Below are 18,070 nucleotides of genomic sequence, written 5' to 3' on the forward strand. Positions count from 1 at the left end.
TTATTAGCAAACCATAATCAGTATCCTGATTGCAATTAAACAAGGCTCCCAAATGGGTCAACATGCTTAAGTGGGATCTGCAATCATTTAGATTTTAACATGATGGTTATTACTTATTACCAGGATGCACAATGAGATATTGATTATTTTTAACCTTTAGATTTAAGGATTCAGGAAAGGTCAAGGCAGTAGAGCAGTCTACCTTTCCCGTCTAGTAAACTTATGGCCTTTAACAGAATTCTAATGATTCCACTTGGCAAGGCAGATCTGAAATTAGTTTATTCTCTTGGCAGACAGCTACCATGATCTATTTTGAAAAGTCTGCATGGATAGCATATTTTATACTTTTTGCTGCTCTTAGACTTGTTGAGAATATGCAGGGGCCGTCTGATTAACTTCAGCTTCTGTTAATGTTAACTTTATAAGCCAACCTCAGTCAGTGGGACAGAAGTGGGTAACCATGTAGGAAAATAAGAAGAAATATTGCCAATATTCTTGTTTGTGCGGGAAACTTTAAATCTTTTTGCAGATTTAAAAGTGTACAGCTTACACATAGAGTGATACACACCGAGATGAAAAACAGTTGGGATGAATAATTGTATACTAAATCTCCTCAGCCTTCCTGGATCTGTTAAAATACTGTCTACACATTGGTAAATTGGTAAATTTAAAATTACACTCACTAAGCGTGTAAGCTTTTTTGCCTTCCTAATTAGAATAAAATCATCTATTTGGACAAAGCTATTATTCAAGATGAAATGATACAGGGAGGGCATTTGTTGAACTACCAGCTTTCTTTCACTTTGCTAACATTTGGAATGGCTTCGTGCATTTATATCCACAAACAGAACAGACTTCAATTCCAGAAGAATTATGGGCAAGAGAAAACATATAACTGTTGTGTTACATTAATTTGCAGAACACTTGGCATTATCACTGCCAAGTAGTCAAATTGTTCCAGGTTGTTCCGGAAGGTTGTTATTAATAGCATGTTTTCTGAGGAAAGTTCTGTCTACTTTTGGAACTGCATTTCTGTTGCCAAGGAAACTCCTTAAGCACAGCATTCTCCGAGCACACTGCTGCTTTTGTTTGCCCGTATCCTATTCATATCATCTAAGTAAGCACTTTACGTATACTTCAGGCTGCAGTTTCAAACACTGAAGTATTATAGCTTCTGTTCACTGTTCTCTTCAAATATATTTCACCTCCTCCATGTTCAGTTTCCCAAATTATTTTAAGTTTATTTTCAACTACAAAACAGAGAACTAGTCCATTCCCCTGCACTTCACCACCCCAACACATTTTCCCCATGCATTTAAATTATAGCTTCATGAATTATAACATTACTCTTTAAGTGTTAATTATTTTTTCACTCCAAAATTAATGTAGTCATTTCCTACTGATTCTAGCCTACACTGTTATTGGAGCACAGAGCAAAACATGTCATTGAATTCTAAGCCAGAATTGCTGTTGTGATTAATCCTGGTCACATGGACCATTTCTGCCAAAAGGAGATCACTGAAGAAAGGTGACAAAGACAGTGATTTCCTGTCAGCAAAGACTACGACAGGGGCTGTCTAGAAGTGATGCAAATGAGGGAAACATTCACCATGGTTTGTTTGATCCACTTCAGGACACAGCATCACACAGAGCTGGGAAAGAGGCACATGGAGTAGCAGCACACCCAGAGGAGAAAATGAGCTGTACCTTCAGAAGCACAGAAATCCTGTATCCTCTTACATGTTACTAGTAAAAAGAAGAGACATAATTTGCCCACAAATGATTGCTGCCATAAGCATATTATACATCACTGCAGGGTCATCCCTATACAAATAATAGATTTAAGTCAACAATCATCTATTCTAAACTACTTAATGATGTATATGTTTGTACTTCAAGTTAAAATACGATAGGAACAAGGTTCTCAGAAATGTTTATTTTGGGTTAGTGGTGCTAAATCACATCTACTCATTAACCTTTTGGTGCATTCACAGCTGCATATTTAATGGGCAAATAATAAAGTAATACACTAAAACATTGTGTTTTATATGAGCTGAGGTGGCGCAGCAGTTAGAGTGCAGTACTGCAGGCCACTTTAGCTGACTGTGTTCAGCAGGTCAGCGGTTCAAATCTCACCGGCTCAAGGTTGACTCAGCCTTCCATCCTTCCGGGGTAGGTAAAATGAGGACCCAGATTGTTGGGGGCAATGTAAAATATATATATATATATACATTGCTTACTGGTGTACACCGCTTAGAGAGTGCTTGCACTTAAAGCGGTATATAAGTCTCATAAATAAATAAATAAATTGTCCATTCTATTAAGGAAATACATCTGTTGGGATTGAGAAGATGGACCTTCTCTGTAGTGGCTCCTTCCCTGTGGAACACCATTCCCCCAGAGATAATATTGGCTCCCATCTTGTTACTTGTCCGAAAAGTCCTGAGCACATGGTTCTGTCTGGGGACCCCAGTTGATATGGAGCCCATCAAGTGGTTTGTTGACTTGTGTCTGTCACCGACACAGAGCGGAAGGGTGGGATTGTGTGTGTGTGTGTGTGTGTAAACTGTGTTTTTTTATTATTATACACAACCCAGAGTCACTGTGTGTGAATTGAGTGGCCATATACATTTGTTTAATAAATTAATTAATACAATCTGTTTTTACCAGGAGGAAACTTCTAAGATTCTGTATCTGCCAGATATGGTAGACTACAGTCCTCAGAAATCACACTCATCTGGGGAGTCTGTCTGTCTGTCTGTCTGTCTGTCTGTCTGTCTGTCTGTCTATCTATCTATCTATCTATCTATCTATCTATCTATCTATCTATCTATCTATCTATTTATCTAGTATTTATCTCCCTCTCAGAATGACTCTGAGAAGTATAAAACTAAAAGCATAAAAAATATAAAAATATAGTACATTAATAAAAGTCAGATAAAAAAGATAAAATTATATTTTTTACATTCTTCTTCATTTACATTTCCACATATCTCATCAGTAAATCACCAAATGATTTAAATGAATAAAAATTGAGCATTAACACAGAGACATAGAATAATAGATTTGGAAAAGACCATTTAAGCAGATATCCAAATAAAGCACCTCCATTAAAAACGATAGCTGTCAAGCCTCCATCTGAACATCTAATGAAAAAGAGTCCACCACCTCCTTGGTTTTACTGATTGAGAAGGGTTTTTTTATAACATTTGATCTCAATTTTCTAGAATATAAATCAAAATAAATAGAATAGTTCCTATGATTTGGAAATTATACTCTATTCATACAACCTAAAATTGCATTTACATTTTTGTACCCATATGAAACTGCTGGCTCATATTTAGTTTCTGTTCTAATATCTTTTTTACAGTTACCAAGCCAGCTATCCCCTATTCTATATTTATCCATTTGATTTTTATTTCCTAAGTGAAGAACTTTCCTTGCTCAGTTAAAGTTCATTTGGTTTCTTTCAGCTCATTTCTCCAACTTATTTGGATCAAGATTATTTCTGTCCTTTAGAGAGTCAGCTCTCTCACCCAATTTTGTGTCATTTGCAAATTTCCCAACCATTCTCTCCATCTCTTCATCCAAGTCATTAAAGAAATATTTATCTGTAGAAAATCCAGAATTAAACTTTGGGGCACCTCACTTAATCTAGTTTGGTAAAGTCAGCTAAGTATTTGTTTAAATATAATATCATCCATTTAATTATCTTGCTAATGAGCAAGCTTTGGATATAAAGTCAAGATATATTATGTCTATAACATCCCTATAATCTATTAAAGTAGTTATATGATCAAAAACAAGATAAGATTATCATACCAAGATTTGTTCATTACAAATGCATGCTTATTTCGGTTGATTACTATAGTTTCAAATTGCTTATAAATCAATCTCTTCTTGATTTCCTTTGGGTAAGTGTAAGCTTTATTTAGTCAACAATCATAGTGGAAAAAAGAAACTTTGTAGAATGTAAGAACAATAAAAAGGGAGTGTCATAAGGAACTAATAAAGTTAATTATTCTCACTCATGAACCCAAAAATATATCATTAATATTTAATAATTACAAAGCATTAACCATTAGCCTCATAATGAAAATTGCACAAACCAAAAAGGATGTATTTCCCCATATCATAACAACTATGAACAACTTAGCAGCAAATGAATACTAAGTTATTAATAGTTATTAGCTACTATTTGGATTATTATTCCTTCCTTAGCACTCACAAAATAAAGGTGATCCAGTCACTGTAAAGATTGGCACTGAGGCCATATTTCAATTATCCCTTGACCCTCCTAATAAACCCAGCTATGGGATTAAAGTTCACAGTATGAAAGACCTAATTCAATGCCCTTCCCCTTGAGATGATTGGTAATTATTCAAGTAAGTAAAAAAACCCACCTACCTAGACATTAATTTTACACAGAATGTAAGGTGACAAAGTCTACACTGGACCATTTCCATGGGTCTTAGGTTTTTGTAGGAACAGATATGTGAACTAAAAAGCAAAAAACTAAAAAGCTGTCTAAAGAAGTTTTGTGCAGTGGATAGATAGTATCCCGGTTTTTGATACCTGTAAAATGTAGAACAGCATTAATAAACCTATGGCTCTGATTGTTTTGTTTCCTCTAGACAACAGTAAGTTGAAAAATAATGGATTTGTAGTGATGTTATTTACTATAAGAGCCGAGGTGGCGCAGCAGTTAGAGTGCAGTACTGCAGGCCACTTTAGCTGACTGTGTTCAGCAGGTCAGCGGTTCAAATCTCACCGACTCAAGGTTGACTCAGCCTTCCATCCTTCCGAGGTAGGTAAAATGAGGACCCAGATTGTTGGGGGCAATGTAAATATATATATACATTGCTTACTGGTGTACACCGCTTAGAGAGTGCTTTGCACTTAAAGTGGTATATAAGTCTCATAAAATAAAAATAAATAAATAAAATATACAGCATTACTTAATTCTCCAGTAATAAAAAGCAAGCCTTTTGGTGAAGAATACTATATTTGACTTAGAGAAATTATTAATGAGCCTATCCTTTCCACAATATGATGCAGGAATTCAAGGGCTTTATCTCAAACACACTTACTGTAAATGCCGGCGTATAAGACGACTTCCGCGAGCGCTGAAATCGGCGCCAAAGACAGGGGTCGTCTTATATGCCGAGTCGTCTTATACGCCGGGAATACAGGTAGTTTCCGGCGTATAAGACGACGTTCTAGACCTCTTCCGGTGGATCTGCGTGCGCGATGGCGGCTACTTTGTAGCCGTCCTCCTGGGTAAGTGTTTGAATCGCTATGAACAGCAGACATCAGCTGTTCAGCGGTTCAAAAACCCCCTCCCGGGCAAAGGGGGGGGGTAGAGAGTTGTCTGAATAGTGGTAGAGCCTCTTATGCTTCCCCAAAGTTTTTGGGGGGGGGCGAAAGGAGTGCTCCCACGGAGTTGAGACTGTCTCCGCTTCCCAGCTGCTTTTGTCCCTAGGGACAAAACAAGCCGCTGCAACCACCTCCGCGATTAAAGTTAACTGGTGAGTTTTTTTTAGAAGCGGACAGAGCTGAGTAGAGGATTTAGTTTTTGCTTTCTTTGATTTTATTTGGATTTTAAGTCTAAAGATTTATTTTTACTTTTATATTCCCTCTTTTTATTTTTATTTTTTTCCCTTCGTTGAAAGGGAAAGTAAAATGGTGATCGGCAAGCCTCTCGGTGTTTTTTTTTTTTTTGGAAGATAGAATGGTGACCGGCAGGCTTCTTGGTGTTTCTTTTTTCCCTTTCTCTTTTTCCTTTTTTTTTTTTTGTTTTTTTCAATGATTGGAATGGAGTGTTAGTATTATTATTTTTGTTTAATTTTTTTGTTTCTTGTATTTTTTGTATTTTTAAAAAATGGAATGGATTTTTTCTATTTAATTTTTTTTTCTTCTTTCTCTTTTTTCTTTTTTTTTGAACTCCTTTCTCTTTATTATAATGATCTTCTTTTGAAGGATATTTTTTTTATTTTATGGAGTTAATTTCTTTTTTTTTTCCTTTGCTTAATTTTTGCAATTTCTAAGAAGGAGTAAAGATTTTTTTAAGATGGCTCCAAAGCGTCCAGTAATCCCTACAGCTCCTAAAGTGGCTTCTTCTTCGGTGTTATCATCAGCGCAACAACCTAAATTAATAGCTTCACCTTCTTCCTTGGCACAGTCAACAATGGTGAAGGATTTGCAAGATATGATGGGAGACGTTGTACTTCAAATTAGGGGAGAAATGAAAGAGATTTTAGAGGAAAACAATAAGACTTTGAAGCAAGAGATAGTTTTGGGTTTAAAAGGTGTTGCCTCTGTTCTTGAAAAGTTGAATTCTCGTGTAGAAGAGGTAGTAGAAAAAGGGGAATTGATGGAGGGAAAACTTGAAAGTATGGAAAAAGAGATGAAAAATTTTCAAGATGAAATTCTTATGCTTCAATATAAACAAATGGAATATGCCTTAAGAATCAGAGGTTTGGGTGAGTCTGTGCAAGGAGATCTGAGAGAGATGGTTGCAAAGGACTTTGCTGTGATTTTGAATAGAGAAAAAGAGGAAATACTTAGTGAAATGGAACAGACATTTAGAGTTAACTCTGTGGTGGCAGAGCAAAAGAATTTGCCAAGAGATGTGGTAATTTACTTTGGGAAAAGATCTCTGCGCAATGAAATTATACAAGCTTTTTATAAGAAGAGGTTTCAAATTGCTTCACAAGATGTTATAATTTTAAAGGAGATCCCATCTAAAATTTTAAGAAGAAGAAAGGAGTTTGCTTTTTTAGCAGACGAACTTAAAAAGAGACAAATTTTGTTTAGATGGGACGTCCCGACTGGAATGGTGGTGAGTTACCTGGGGATACGTTATAGCCTTAATACTGTTTCTAAAGCAAAAGACTTTTATACTTCGGTCCTGGGGGTATGTTCATCGCCATCTACCACGTTTAAAGCTTTGGAAGATAAAAAGGCAGAATTGCAGTCTGAAGTGCTTACATTTATGAAAATTGGGAAACTTCAGTTTGAGGGGCCTCAACAAGTAGAGATGGAGGAGCAGAAGACAACCTGTGTAACACACAACCGTAAAGAAAAGGATCAACAGAAGAAGGTCAAGGAAGTTTCACAAGTATTGGTTCCTGAATCTGCGGGAGAAGCAGGATCTATAAACTTTTTGGAGCAACCTTTAAGGGCAGAATTGCAGTGTGAAGAGCCTATATTAATTAAAAAGGGGAAATTTCAGTCTGAGAGGCCTCAACAAGCCGAGATGAAAGAGCAGAGGACAACTCGTGCAACATATAAACGTAAAGAGAAAGACCAACAGAAGAAGGAGGTTAAGGAAGCTTCACAGCTATTGGTTCCTGAGCTTGTGGGAGAACCAGGACTCACAAATTTCTTCGAGCTATCTTCAAGGGCAGATTTTAAAGCATTTTTTTCGAGGTTTATGGACAAGACAGACTGATAAGGATTGTGTTTATAGTGGATGGAATTGGCTATTGGAGAGAAGATTATGGAGATCGAATGAATTTTAGATACAAGTTTAAGTTTAAGTACTTAGTTTAAGTACTCAGAAGTTATGGATAAGAGAAAGAATGTGTTTATTGTGGAGGAATTTGTTATTGGTAAAGATTTAAATAGGTATAAGGGAATTTTAATGTCTTAAGTAATGTTTAAATATGTGTTTTGGGTAATAATATAAGTATGATATGAAAAGGTTTAGAGTATATTATAAAATGATGGATAATTTTTTCTATTATTATTATTATTTTTAAGAGAAGTTAATTTGTTTAATTAAACATATTTAGATTTGTTTAGGATTTATATGTTTTTTAAGTCCTTTTTTTGATAGGAGAGAAGATCATGGAGATTGAATGAAAATTTTAGATAAGTTTAAATATAAGTATTTAGTTTAATTATTTAAATGGGTATCCAGTTTTGATGGTATAATGAATGTTTATATGCTTATTTTTGTGTTCTAGAGTAAAGAAAGAGGGAGATTAGATTTTATATTGTAGGTATAGATATTTAAAGAAAATAATGTTTAAATTTGTGTTTTGGGGATTTTTTATAGAATGATGGATAATAATATAAGTACAATATTAGAAAAGGTTTAGAGTATATTATAATGTGTGTTTAATGTTTGCAATTATTATCTTTTAGAGAAGATATTTTGTTTAATTTAATGTATTTAGATTTGTTTAGGATTTATATGTGTTTTAAGTTTTTTTATTTTTTATTTTCTTTGAAAAATTTTAATTAAGCCTGTACTCAGCTCTGGGAAGGTTGAGGGAGGGTATGGGAGGTTTGGGGAGATGGGGGAGGGTATGGGAGGGTGGGGGGTTTGGGGAAGGGATTTGCTTTGTAAAATTCAAAAACTTTCAATAAAAAAAAAAGACGACGTTCTAGGAATGCGGCCTGGCTATAAAGACGGGGGTCGTCTTATACGCCGGGTCACCTTGTACGCCGGCATTTACGGTACACTGTGGAAAACATAATGGCAGGTTCAGCAATGAAATGAAATGAAAGTTAGGATCAAAGTACTCTTTTCCAAAGTCTAGATTAATATAGACATTTTAAAAATAAATTTTAAAGAAGAATTATTGTAATGTGAATTTTTAATTTTGTCAGCCACCTGAAGTCACCATGTGAGAGTCACCGTGTGTGAGGCCATATAAATTTGTTTTAAAATAATAAATAAATAAATAAAACTATACTCTAAAATTGTTTGATCAGATGCCAGAGTGAGCACATAAATTAGGCAGCAAATTGTGCAGATGGTATTTTTTTTAAAAAAATATGATAAACTAACACGACGTCTCTTAGCACTAACTGGAAGCAGACCAAGTAGATGTTTCAAGATCTCTGACTTTTTATGTAAAAAGTAATGAAGCTGTTATGAAAGCATTTCAGTAACTATAACATTTCAGCCCCTATTTATAGTGAAATTGAAATTGTCTACGGAGATTCTCAGTCATCTAATTCATGGTTGTCCCAAAGGTGCTTTTCCCCCCCCAAAGGCAACTGGTCTTTCTTTATTTTGCTTGAAGATGTTTCGCTTCTCATCCAAAAATCTTCTTGGATGAGAAGTGAAAAGTCTTCAAGCAAAACAAAGAAAGTCCAGTTGCCTTTGGGGGGGGGGGAAACCTTTGGCATAAGGTTGAAATTCTTGTGCTGTTTTTTTCTAACTGCATGATGCAACCAGCTTAAAAATTTTAGAGGTGGTAGTGATAAGGGTGGTTTCTTCCTAGGACAGTGTTTCTCAACCTTGACAATTTTAAGGCATGTGGACTTCAACTCCCAGAATTCCACAGCCAGCAATGCTGGCTGTGGAATTCTGGGAGTTGAAGTCCACGTGCCTTAAAATTGTCAAGGTTGAGAAACACTGTCCTAGGACTTATGATTGTACTAATCCAGTCTCAGTATGAACTAATCCAGTCTCAGGCTGTCTGTTTCTGATCCTGACAGAAGAAGCTCTCACATTTGGTCAATGATTTCAACATGAAATACAAAGAACAAAACTAATAAATTGCCATTCTAACATTTAAAATAGAGTGTATTTTAATATTATTAATATTGCCATAAAAAAGACTGAGAACCAGCTAGACAATTAAAGCTAGCAGCAATTAAAGATATCAGGTTAGAAACCAGCTGACTGTGAGTTCTAGTCCTGCCTTGGGCACAAAGCCCAATGGATGACCTTGGGCAATTCACTTTCTCTCAGCTCTAGGAAGAAGGTATTGGCAAACCAAGTCTGAACAATCTTGCCAAGAAAAGTGCAGGGGCTTGTCCAGTCAGTATCTGAGAACTGGACATGGTTGAACAGAAGAGAGAAAGGGAGGGAGACCATATAACAGTTACAATAATGAAAAAAAAAGATTTTAGTAGATGTAAAAGTTCCACAGATTTAAATGCCAGAACATATTTCTCATTAGCTGTGATGATTAGAAGCAACCAGAGAACGGTTGCTGTTGAGGATCATAATTGATGGGTGCTGTTGGGAATAGGTGGTCCTGCTGATATATGGTTCCAACTCTACATACATTTAATGTAAACCTGTTTGTCCAATGTTAATTACTCTCCCCTCCAGCTACTATTTACCTCACCCAGGGGAAAAGGCAGGTAGCTGGTTTTTTTAATCTAACTTTCTTTAGAAAGCTTTCACTTTTTTCCACAAATTTTAATGCCATTTAGCCAAGGGAACAACCTATCTTTTATAGGACAGCTTTGTGTTTAACCTCTCCTCTTATTAAATCAACATATTCTTTATAAATCATTACGCCAGTAGCAGCATTTTTCAAACCCACCATGCACACCCCCTTATTGAAGATTTAATCAGGGCAGATTTTATATAAAATGTATCTCAAGCACCTTAAATGTTTTCATAATCAAACCTTCAAATGTCAAAGGAGATGCCAACATTTTTATATTGGTAAAGAACTGTTTGGTTAATTTTATTCCCTACATGCTAACAATTTTAACAATCATATCTTACTCAATTTAATGGGGTTTTAATCTAAAACATAATTAATCTTCTGGGGAAAATGTAATGAATTATTATTAACTTCATCTAGTATACTCATTTCTACTCTCCACAGCTTCAGTAAACCCTTATTTGCTTAAATTTTGAAAGCTCCAGACAGAAATATTGCATCAACACAGAGGTTTCTATTAAAGGATTCATAAGAGGAGTTTCTATGCTTGGGCCAGATCCTATAATACTTCTTGAAGATAGATGCCGCTGGAGCTTTATAGAATGTTTGGGCCATCAGGGCCCATATTTTTTTGATATACAAACAAAACATAGTTGACATTTAGCTGTGCAATAGATTGATTTATTAGAATAAACAAGACATATCTAAAATATTTAATTTTGGTTGTGTGTTTTAAAAGCAAAAGAATGACTAAGAAATAGGTGTTAGTTCCAAGACTGAAAGACAACTTATGCAGAAGTCAAACACAAACTCATGCACAGCTATATATGCATTATCACTAAATGGATATTAATGTCAGTCTTTACCATACCATCAAATCAAAAGTTGATACATAATTATCCAAACTCTTTACTTGTTGCATTGCTTGACCAACATCACTACCACTTTCATCTTCTTATCATTCTGTCAGTCAAAATAACCAAATGCTCCACAGCTTTGTGTCTGAAATAGTGGTTTACTGATCCAGGCACTCACAGTTGTAATACACATCCCACCCTGAGAAGGCATGAGAAGGGCTGTGAAAATATCAACAGACTCCACACATCCTGGTCACAAACTGTTTCAACTTCTTCCCTCAAGATGACTTTATAGGGCATTGCACCCCAAAACAACTAGACACAAGGACAGTTTTTTTCCCATGCCATCACTCTGTTAAACAAGTAATTCCCACAACACTGCCTTATGCCATGGGATGTCCAACTACCTAGTAGTGCTGTATTACTATTATCCTTCTCATCCTATTCCCTATTTACTAGCTTCTTATAACTACAACTTTGTTGTTTGTATGTTATTATTTGTATTGGTTGTTTTTATTTAGTAACCTAGTATAATGTATTTTGATTGCTTTTATTTAGTATCCTGACTATCACTGTGTGTTGTATCTTATGATTTATGGTGATTGTATTTTATGATTATGATCATGATTTATCACTTGTTGCTTGTATGTACACTAAGAACTTAGGCACCAGAGACAAATTCCTTGTCTGTCCAATCACACTTGGCCAATAAGGAATTCTAATTCTAATTCTAATTCCTGGAAACATTTTTGGCTAGGCAAGCTAATAAGCAGGAAATGTCAAATGTTTACTTCTCAACATTCAATTCTCTGGCATGCTGGAAACCAGTAGATTATAACAAGAAAGCCAACTGTGTATTGTCCATATGTTGAGGATAATTTTTACGTCAGACTACAATCCAATGGCATCTGAAGGAAGATTTCAAAATGATTACAGACTTGTTTGTTTAAACAATTTTGTATTCTAATGTCCTCCAGAGGCAACAGAAGGAGAATTCTTTGGACGTGAAAACAATTAAAGATTAAGGCAAGAGGCAACAAAATATGACTGAGTTCTATGCCTTTTTTAAAAAAAGACATGCTGTCTGCATCTATCAGCATAAAACAAGAGAGAAGAGAAGTTGATATGAATCAGCATGAGATCTAAAAAAAAAAAAAACCCCATCACAGTGTACGTACGCTGAACTGTGAATTTACAGAGCATTTTTTCATACTCAGTTTGGCTATTTCTATATTGTTATTACACTTTTAATGCATACTCTTGTCTTGCAACATACTTGCTTTATTATAGATCTTTCTCATTTATAGACTCCATAGAGGCAAAGATTACTGCTGGCAGTAGTGATAACACAGCATGTAACCTGGCAGAGATGCTTTGCTGAGCTGGCTCAGAGGTGCAATTACTTATCAGTTCAATATCTGGAAGGAAAATTCTGTGGATATAAGAAACTCATCACAGGGAAAGAGAAAGTACAATGAACTGGTTGGTGTAGGAGAGTATCATGAATTAAAGAGACTGTTCATCAGATAGTGCTTATCCACAGAAATATTCATGGCATAGTTCTGTAAGAAGATGACCAGGTCAAATAACTCAAATTTTCAGTCCATACTGACCAACATTGAAAAGTGTGAGGATTAGTATGTAAATTTTGTACCAAAAAGATGCACATTGTCTACTTCAAAGCTCAGTTTCTGTTCTTAAGTGAGCCCTCACGTGGTGACAGATAGCATTACTCACTTCCCCAGCAAGGCTTGAAATGAATAATCTTCCAATTGTAATAAATGCCAGCTATCAATACATGGGCATGTTTTAACAAGAGGCATTAATCATTTGAAATTGACTGCAGTTCTTGTCATCCTCATACCACAAGTTCCGGGAATTTGATGGATTTTTGTAAACAATTTAAAATGTTCATATATTATAATGTGACTCATAACAAATTTTGAATTTTATTATTAGTGCTAAAAGTGTTGCTAGATGTTGCCAATGCTGAAGTCTGAGCCAAGTTTCAACCTACCTTAGCTTGGTTTATACATTACAGTCATCTTCTTTGTTCATTCATAAGGGTGAACTAGAGTGACAATGGGCTCCAAATTTACTTTCTAAATCTGATCAATTTCAGAATTGTTCTTACATTGGAAAATTTTCACATATTACTTTGTATCTGGTTAATCACCTGGCTGCTATACGATTCCATGGAGGCAACTGAGGAATTGATGCTAGCACTGAACACAAGTGAAGCCTAATCTCTGTAGGCAAATGTAATACAATTTACTGCCTGGTAAATGTGCACAAGATTGGCCAATATAACTAACTTTCCTCTCAGATGCCAGATGTAGAAGACCAATACAATATTTTGCACAAATATTATCTCTCTCTATAATACATGTTGCTTTATATTATACTGTAGTTAGTTTTATATTAGAGGTACTCTTTTTTCTAGTTCAAGGAATGCATTCATTTTTGTGTGGCCAATTTAGAACCATATTTCAAAAAATGAGGCCAGAACAAAAAAATAAATTTATTTTCACATGCTACCATCTAATGTTTAAAATAATCTAAGACATAATAGATCCCTACAAGGGAAAGTAAGATGCCACATGTTCAGGCTGGCATTAGAAAAGCAAAGGAATAAGAGACATCATTACTTAATGTAAACTGGATAATTGAGAAATCCAAAGAATAACCTCCAAAATTCAATATGTGCTTGATTGATCATAGAAAAGCATTTGATGGTGTTGCCAGTCTGGAGAATGTGTTTTATGAAAATGAAAATCCAGACCATCTTAAACCTATACGTAGATGAAGAATCTATCATCCAGAGAGCGCATAATGAAATGGCCAAACACTATAGTCTCTGTTTTATATTTTATTTTGATTTGGCTTCAGTTATATGCTTTATTTTAGATTTTATTACGTCTTTAATATTAAGACAGTAACCAAATCAACATAGCTTAATTCTTTTTGAAAGAAAAATATCCAAGTTCCCTATTAGGACCATGCAACAATCCAACTTCTAAAGGAAAAATAATGATTTAGAACAGGGGTGTCAAACTAGCGGTCCATGGGCCAGATGCATCATGTGTAGGCCACGCTCACCCTGGCTCCGCAAAGGCAAAAGCATCATGATATGTCACGATACATCATGTGACGCGATCGAGTTTGACAACCATGATTTAGAGCATTTGGAGTGCACAAATAGCACCTGCTGGCCCTTCTTTAAAGCAAATACATCTTGTTTAAAAAGTTGCTAACAGGTGCTATACGAGTACCCTGCATGCTCCAAATTACCTTTTTGTCTTCTAATCATGATTGTAGTGTAGTGCTACTGTTTATAGTATTTTGCAGTGCAATTTAAATTTATTCCTGAACTAAAGGCTGTTATGACTAAAACTGCATGCAGCCTTTTTTTGCTATCACTGAATATTCATATCAGTCTTCTTCCAGATGTAGCATCATATTCCCAAATCAAATCTTACATTGCTATTTTTAACCCAAAATACTAATCACTTAATATCTGATTATTTTAAGTGTTTGCTGGTATTTGAATATTCTTTAAGTATCTGTGGCATATTTTCTATGAATCCGAGATAGTTTTCATTTCATGTAAATCTGAGTCTCCATTTTTATAGTCAAAGAATATCCTTTTAAAAATTTCTAGTTATTTTACAGACATAGTATAGTTTTTAAAAAAACAAACAGAGATTTTAGCTTTATTATATTTGAGCAATTTATTTTTATCATTTATCACATACACACTCAAAGTACCTAAATGTCAAGAACATTAAGTAACTATCCCGAAATAATTTGTGGATCAAAAGTGAGTGAATAGAAACCTGGCTTATTCTAATACAAGTAATGTATGTGTGCATTTAAGTCAGAATTGTCAGGGTAATTCCAATATGGCCTATGAAAAGAAGATTCCAGTTGGTGTTTCCCCCCCCCCTTCTTTTTGGTTCTTTCAAGCCAGTGTTGCCTGGATTAGTCCCTGTGGTTATCTTGGCAAGATTTTCAGAAGTAGTTTGGCATTGGCTTCTTCCTAGGGCTGAGAGAGTGACTGGCCCAAGGTCACCCAGCTCGCTTTATCCCTATGGCAATACTACAACTCCTGGTTTCTCTCCTTCACCACTACACCAATCTTACTCTCCGTTACAAATGATACTATGCATAATTAGCTTTTGAACAAATTTAGAAATCATGCACGGGGCTACACTTCATCCTGGGAGTTGTAAATAAGGATCCCAATGTTTATAGTAGTGAGTATACTACACCATTTTGATTCTGTTTTATCTTGATCCTTAGAATATTTTCTTAATATATGAAACATGAGAAGTAAAATCAATAGTATTAAAAAGTACAAAATATATGTCTACTGTGCATATAACTGCATATAATAATGTCTGTAGAAATTTTTATATGGTTTATATTCTTAATGTCTTATTTTAGATATACATTCAACTAAGCAACTGAGCTATGATGGCTGAAACTCTTTGGGTTGTGGCATATGAATACTGTTTCATATTGCTTTTTTCCTCAGCCAATTATGTTCCTGAGCAAGAGGGGCATTGTATCATTTGCACAATAACATCATGATGTCATTTTGACATCAAAGCGTCTTCTACCATGCCTTTGCCCTTAGAGACTTTGTACAACATCATTCACTTCATATATCAAACAGTTATAGATAGTACTGGTCATTAATGTAATGTACTATTGTAATATCATAGCACAGAAAATCTAAGAAAGTTAAGACTATTATACTCAAAAAAGCTTGAAGAAACTTTTAAACATAACTAGAAATAGAATTGGGGGGGAAAATGTTTTCTTCCATTTAGTTTAGTCCACTACTAAGAAACTGCCTGAACAACTTCCTGCAACTTTCTTGGCAAGGTTTTTCAGAGATGATTTGCCATTGCCTCCTTCCTAAGGGAGAAATAAAGCAACTGGCCCCAGTCACCCAGCTGGCTTTGTGTCTAAGGTAGGACTAGAACTCACAGTTTCTCTGTTTGTTGCCTGATCCCTTAACCACTGCACCAAACTGGCAGCATCTGGTGTACAAACTGGTAAGTTACTAAGCCCTTTTCATTTTTTTAAAAGCACAACACTTAAAAATGTATTTAATATTCAGTGTTTGTTTATATACTAATAAGCAGCTGGCATACTAGTTTACTAATTTATTTAACAGTAAATAATTTTCTTCCATTCAAACATTTTGTGCAAAATATTTCTATACAAATTCCAGAGAAAAAAGCAAAATAGTTTAAGCAGAATTGATAAATAAAAAAGAAATAACTTGTTTTGACCTTGAATCTGTAATTTCTTCTGGAAGAAATTTTTAAAAGCTAAAGGCTGGTTGCTAAACTATATTGTTGTTGATTCTATGACTAGTTATTAATTTTGTTCCATTTTTCATGATTTACAGTCTGCTCTTTGAAATATGCCATATGCTTAATGAAACTCAAGGAGGACAATTGTCACAATTAATCCAATAAAAATTGCCTAAATGAGAAAGATTTACTACATCCTGATCATTCCGTATAAAGCCCTAACAAAATCTACATTCCTGACCTTCTGCTTCCACTTCACATTGAACAATCTAAAAGGAAAACTAAAAGTAAAATGGATGGATGGATGGATAATTGGACTTCCCGCATAGTAGCAATAGTGAGAAAAGGATCGTTATCCCTGTCTTTTTCTCTCTGCATTAAATAATAAAAGTCATAATCAATGCACACATTTATAGTTCATGTTCTTCATTCATAACAATTTTGCATTCTTAAAAGGAGAGTATCTGCTTTCAAAATAAATAACTAACATAAATTCTGTTGGAAGAATGCTATATCCTGAAACAATAGATTCACTAAAAAGAATGAAAAATGATAGAAATTCTGAAAATAGTTCCTATCAAAGCACACTTTCTAAATGCTACAATCATTTTATTTTTCTTCGTGTTGTTTCAGTCTGTTTAAGGATGCAGTTTCATCCATTCCAATTCATCCAGTGACAAATCTTTGTCCTCCTATAGGATTGTACCAAATGGCATGTGATGAAGGGAACTTTCTTACAATTATGATGTCGGCTCAGGCTTGGCAGCACAGAGGGGATGGAAATGAGGTTGGGCACAGGGAAGGGAATTCTAATAGACACCATGATGTATACAATGAACACAGAACTATCCTGTGAGAGAAAGACATGTCAAACTCATCAGATCTCCTATAGCTAGGTAAAGGCAGCCACAAAAGCTCTCACCTTGTAAAGATGCAGCTGCTGCTCCTCTGACATCATCAGGTCATGGCTGTCGATCACTATGGATTCCATGTCAATCAGCCAATCCCAAAGCTCCTGGTATTCTGAATCAAAGTCCAAAAGGCTGCAGATAAAGAAAAAAGCATTATGCATAATAGATTAGAATGTTCAAATCTATATATTAGAATAAGGCTTTCTGGAAAAATGCATCTTCTCTTTTGCATAAAGATTCTTTACTTTAAACAGGAGGGATGCAACACAAATATAAGCTGTGACCCACGTCTCAGCAATTTATGTCAGGTTCTGTCAATAAAAGCAGACATATTTCATTTGCTTAAAAAAATGTAAGAAATGGGAATTATAAATACAGTGTCTTCACAGTTTTTAAAGTGCCGACATATTCAGCAAACTTCTCTGTGTGATAATCATGATGAGCATTTATTTGCACCAGAACTATTTTCAGAGAAAAATGACTCAATCCATTTAGCCATCCTTTTGCTGTCCATCTGCCTATCTCTGCAAGTATATTTTCATGCATGAATAGCTAGCATTTCAACACAACACTTTAAGATAGGCTTGAGTGAAGATGGTAAGCCAGTGAGAACCAAGGCCAGATACAGTATTAGACAGGTGTTCCCTACAGACATGTTAGAAACAAAGGTAAGGACAGGAAGTCAAAACAATGAATCCTTGAATAGCCAGCAATCATTAAAATTCAAAGAAGGATCACAACGGTTTCCAACAAAATAAATCATTAGAATAAGGAGCTTAAAAGGATTAACATTATTCTCTATTGAAAGCCTAATGAATAAGTAAAACATCACA

At 35.0% G+C, this 18,070-nt stretch overlaps 1 protein-coding gene across 7 annotated transcripts in view; it reads right to left on the minus strand.

Moving 5' to 3' along the window:
- Nucleotides 1–18,070, minus strand: part of AKAP6 (A-kinase anchoring protein 6) — a 288,472-nt gene that overhangs the window by 84,090 nt on the left and 186,312 nt on the right. For all 7 annotated transcript variants that reach the window (XM_039351877.1, XM_039351874.1, XM_039351875.1 and 4 more), the window contains one exon: nucleotides 17,249–17,369. In XM_039351877.1, the coding sequence (XP_039207811.1) occupies nucleotides 17,249–17,369 (121 nt within the window). The remainder of the gene's footprint in view (nucleotides 1–17,248; nucleotides 17,370–18,070) is intronic.

This window comes from Crotalus tigris, unplaced genomic scaffold (genome assembly GCF_016545835.1).
Source record: "Crotalus tigris isolate CLP2741 ecotype Arizona unplaced genomic scaffold, ASM1654583v1 scf7180000018371.15429387391:27106975, whole genome shotgun sequence".
NCBI classification, from domain to species: domain Eukaryota; kingdom Metazoa; phylum Chordata; class Lepidosauria; order Squamata; family Viperidae; genus Crotalus; species Crotalus tigris.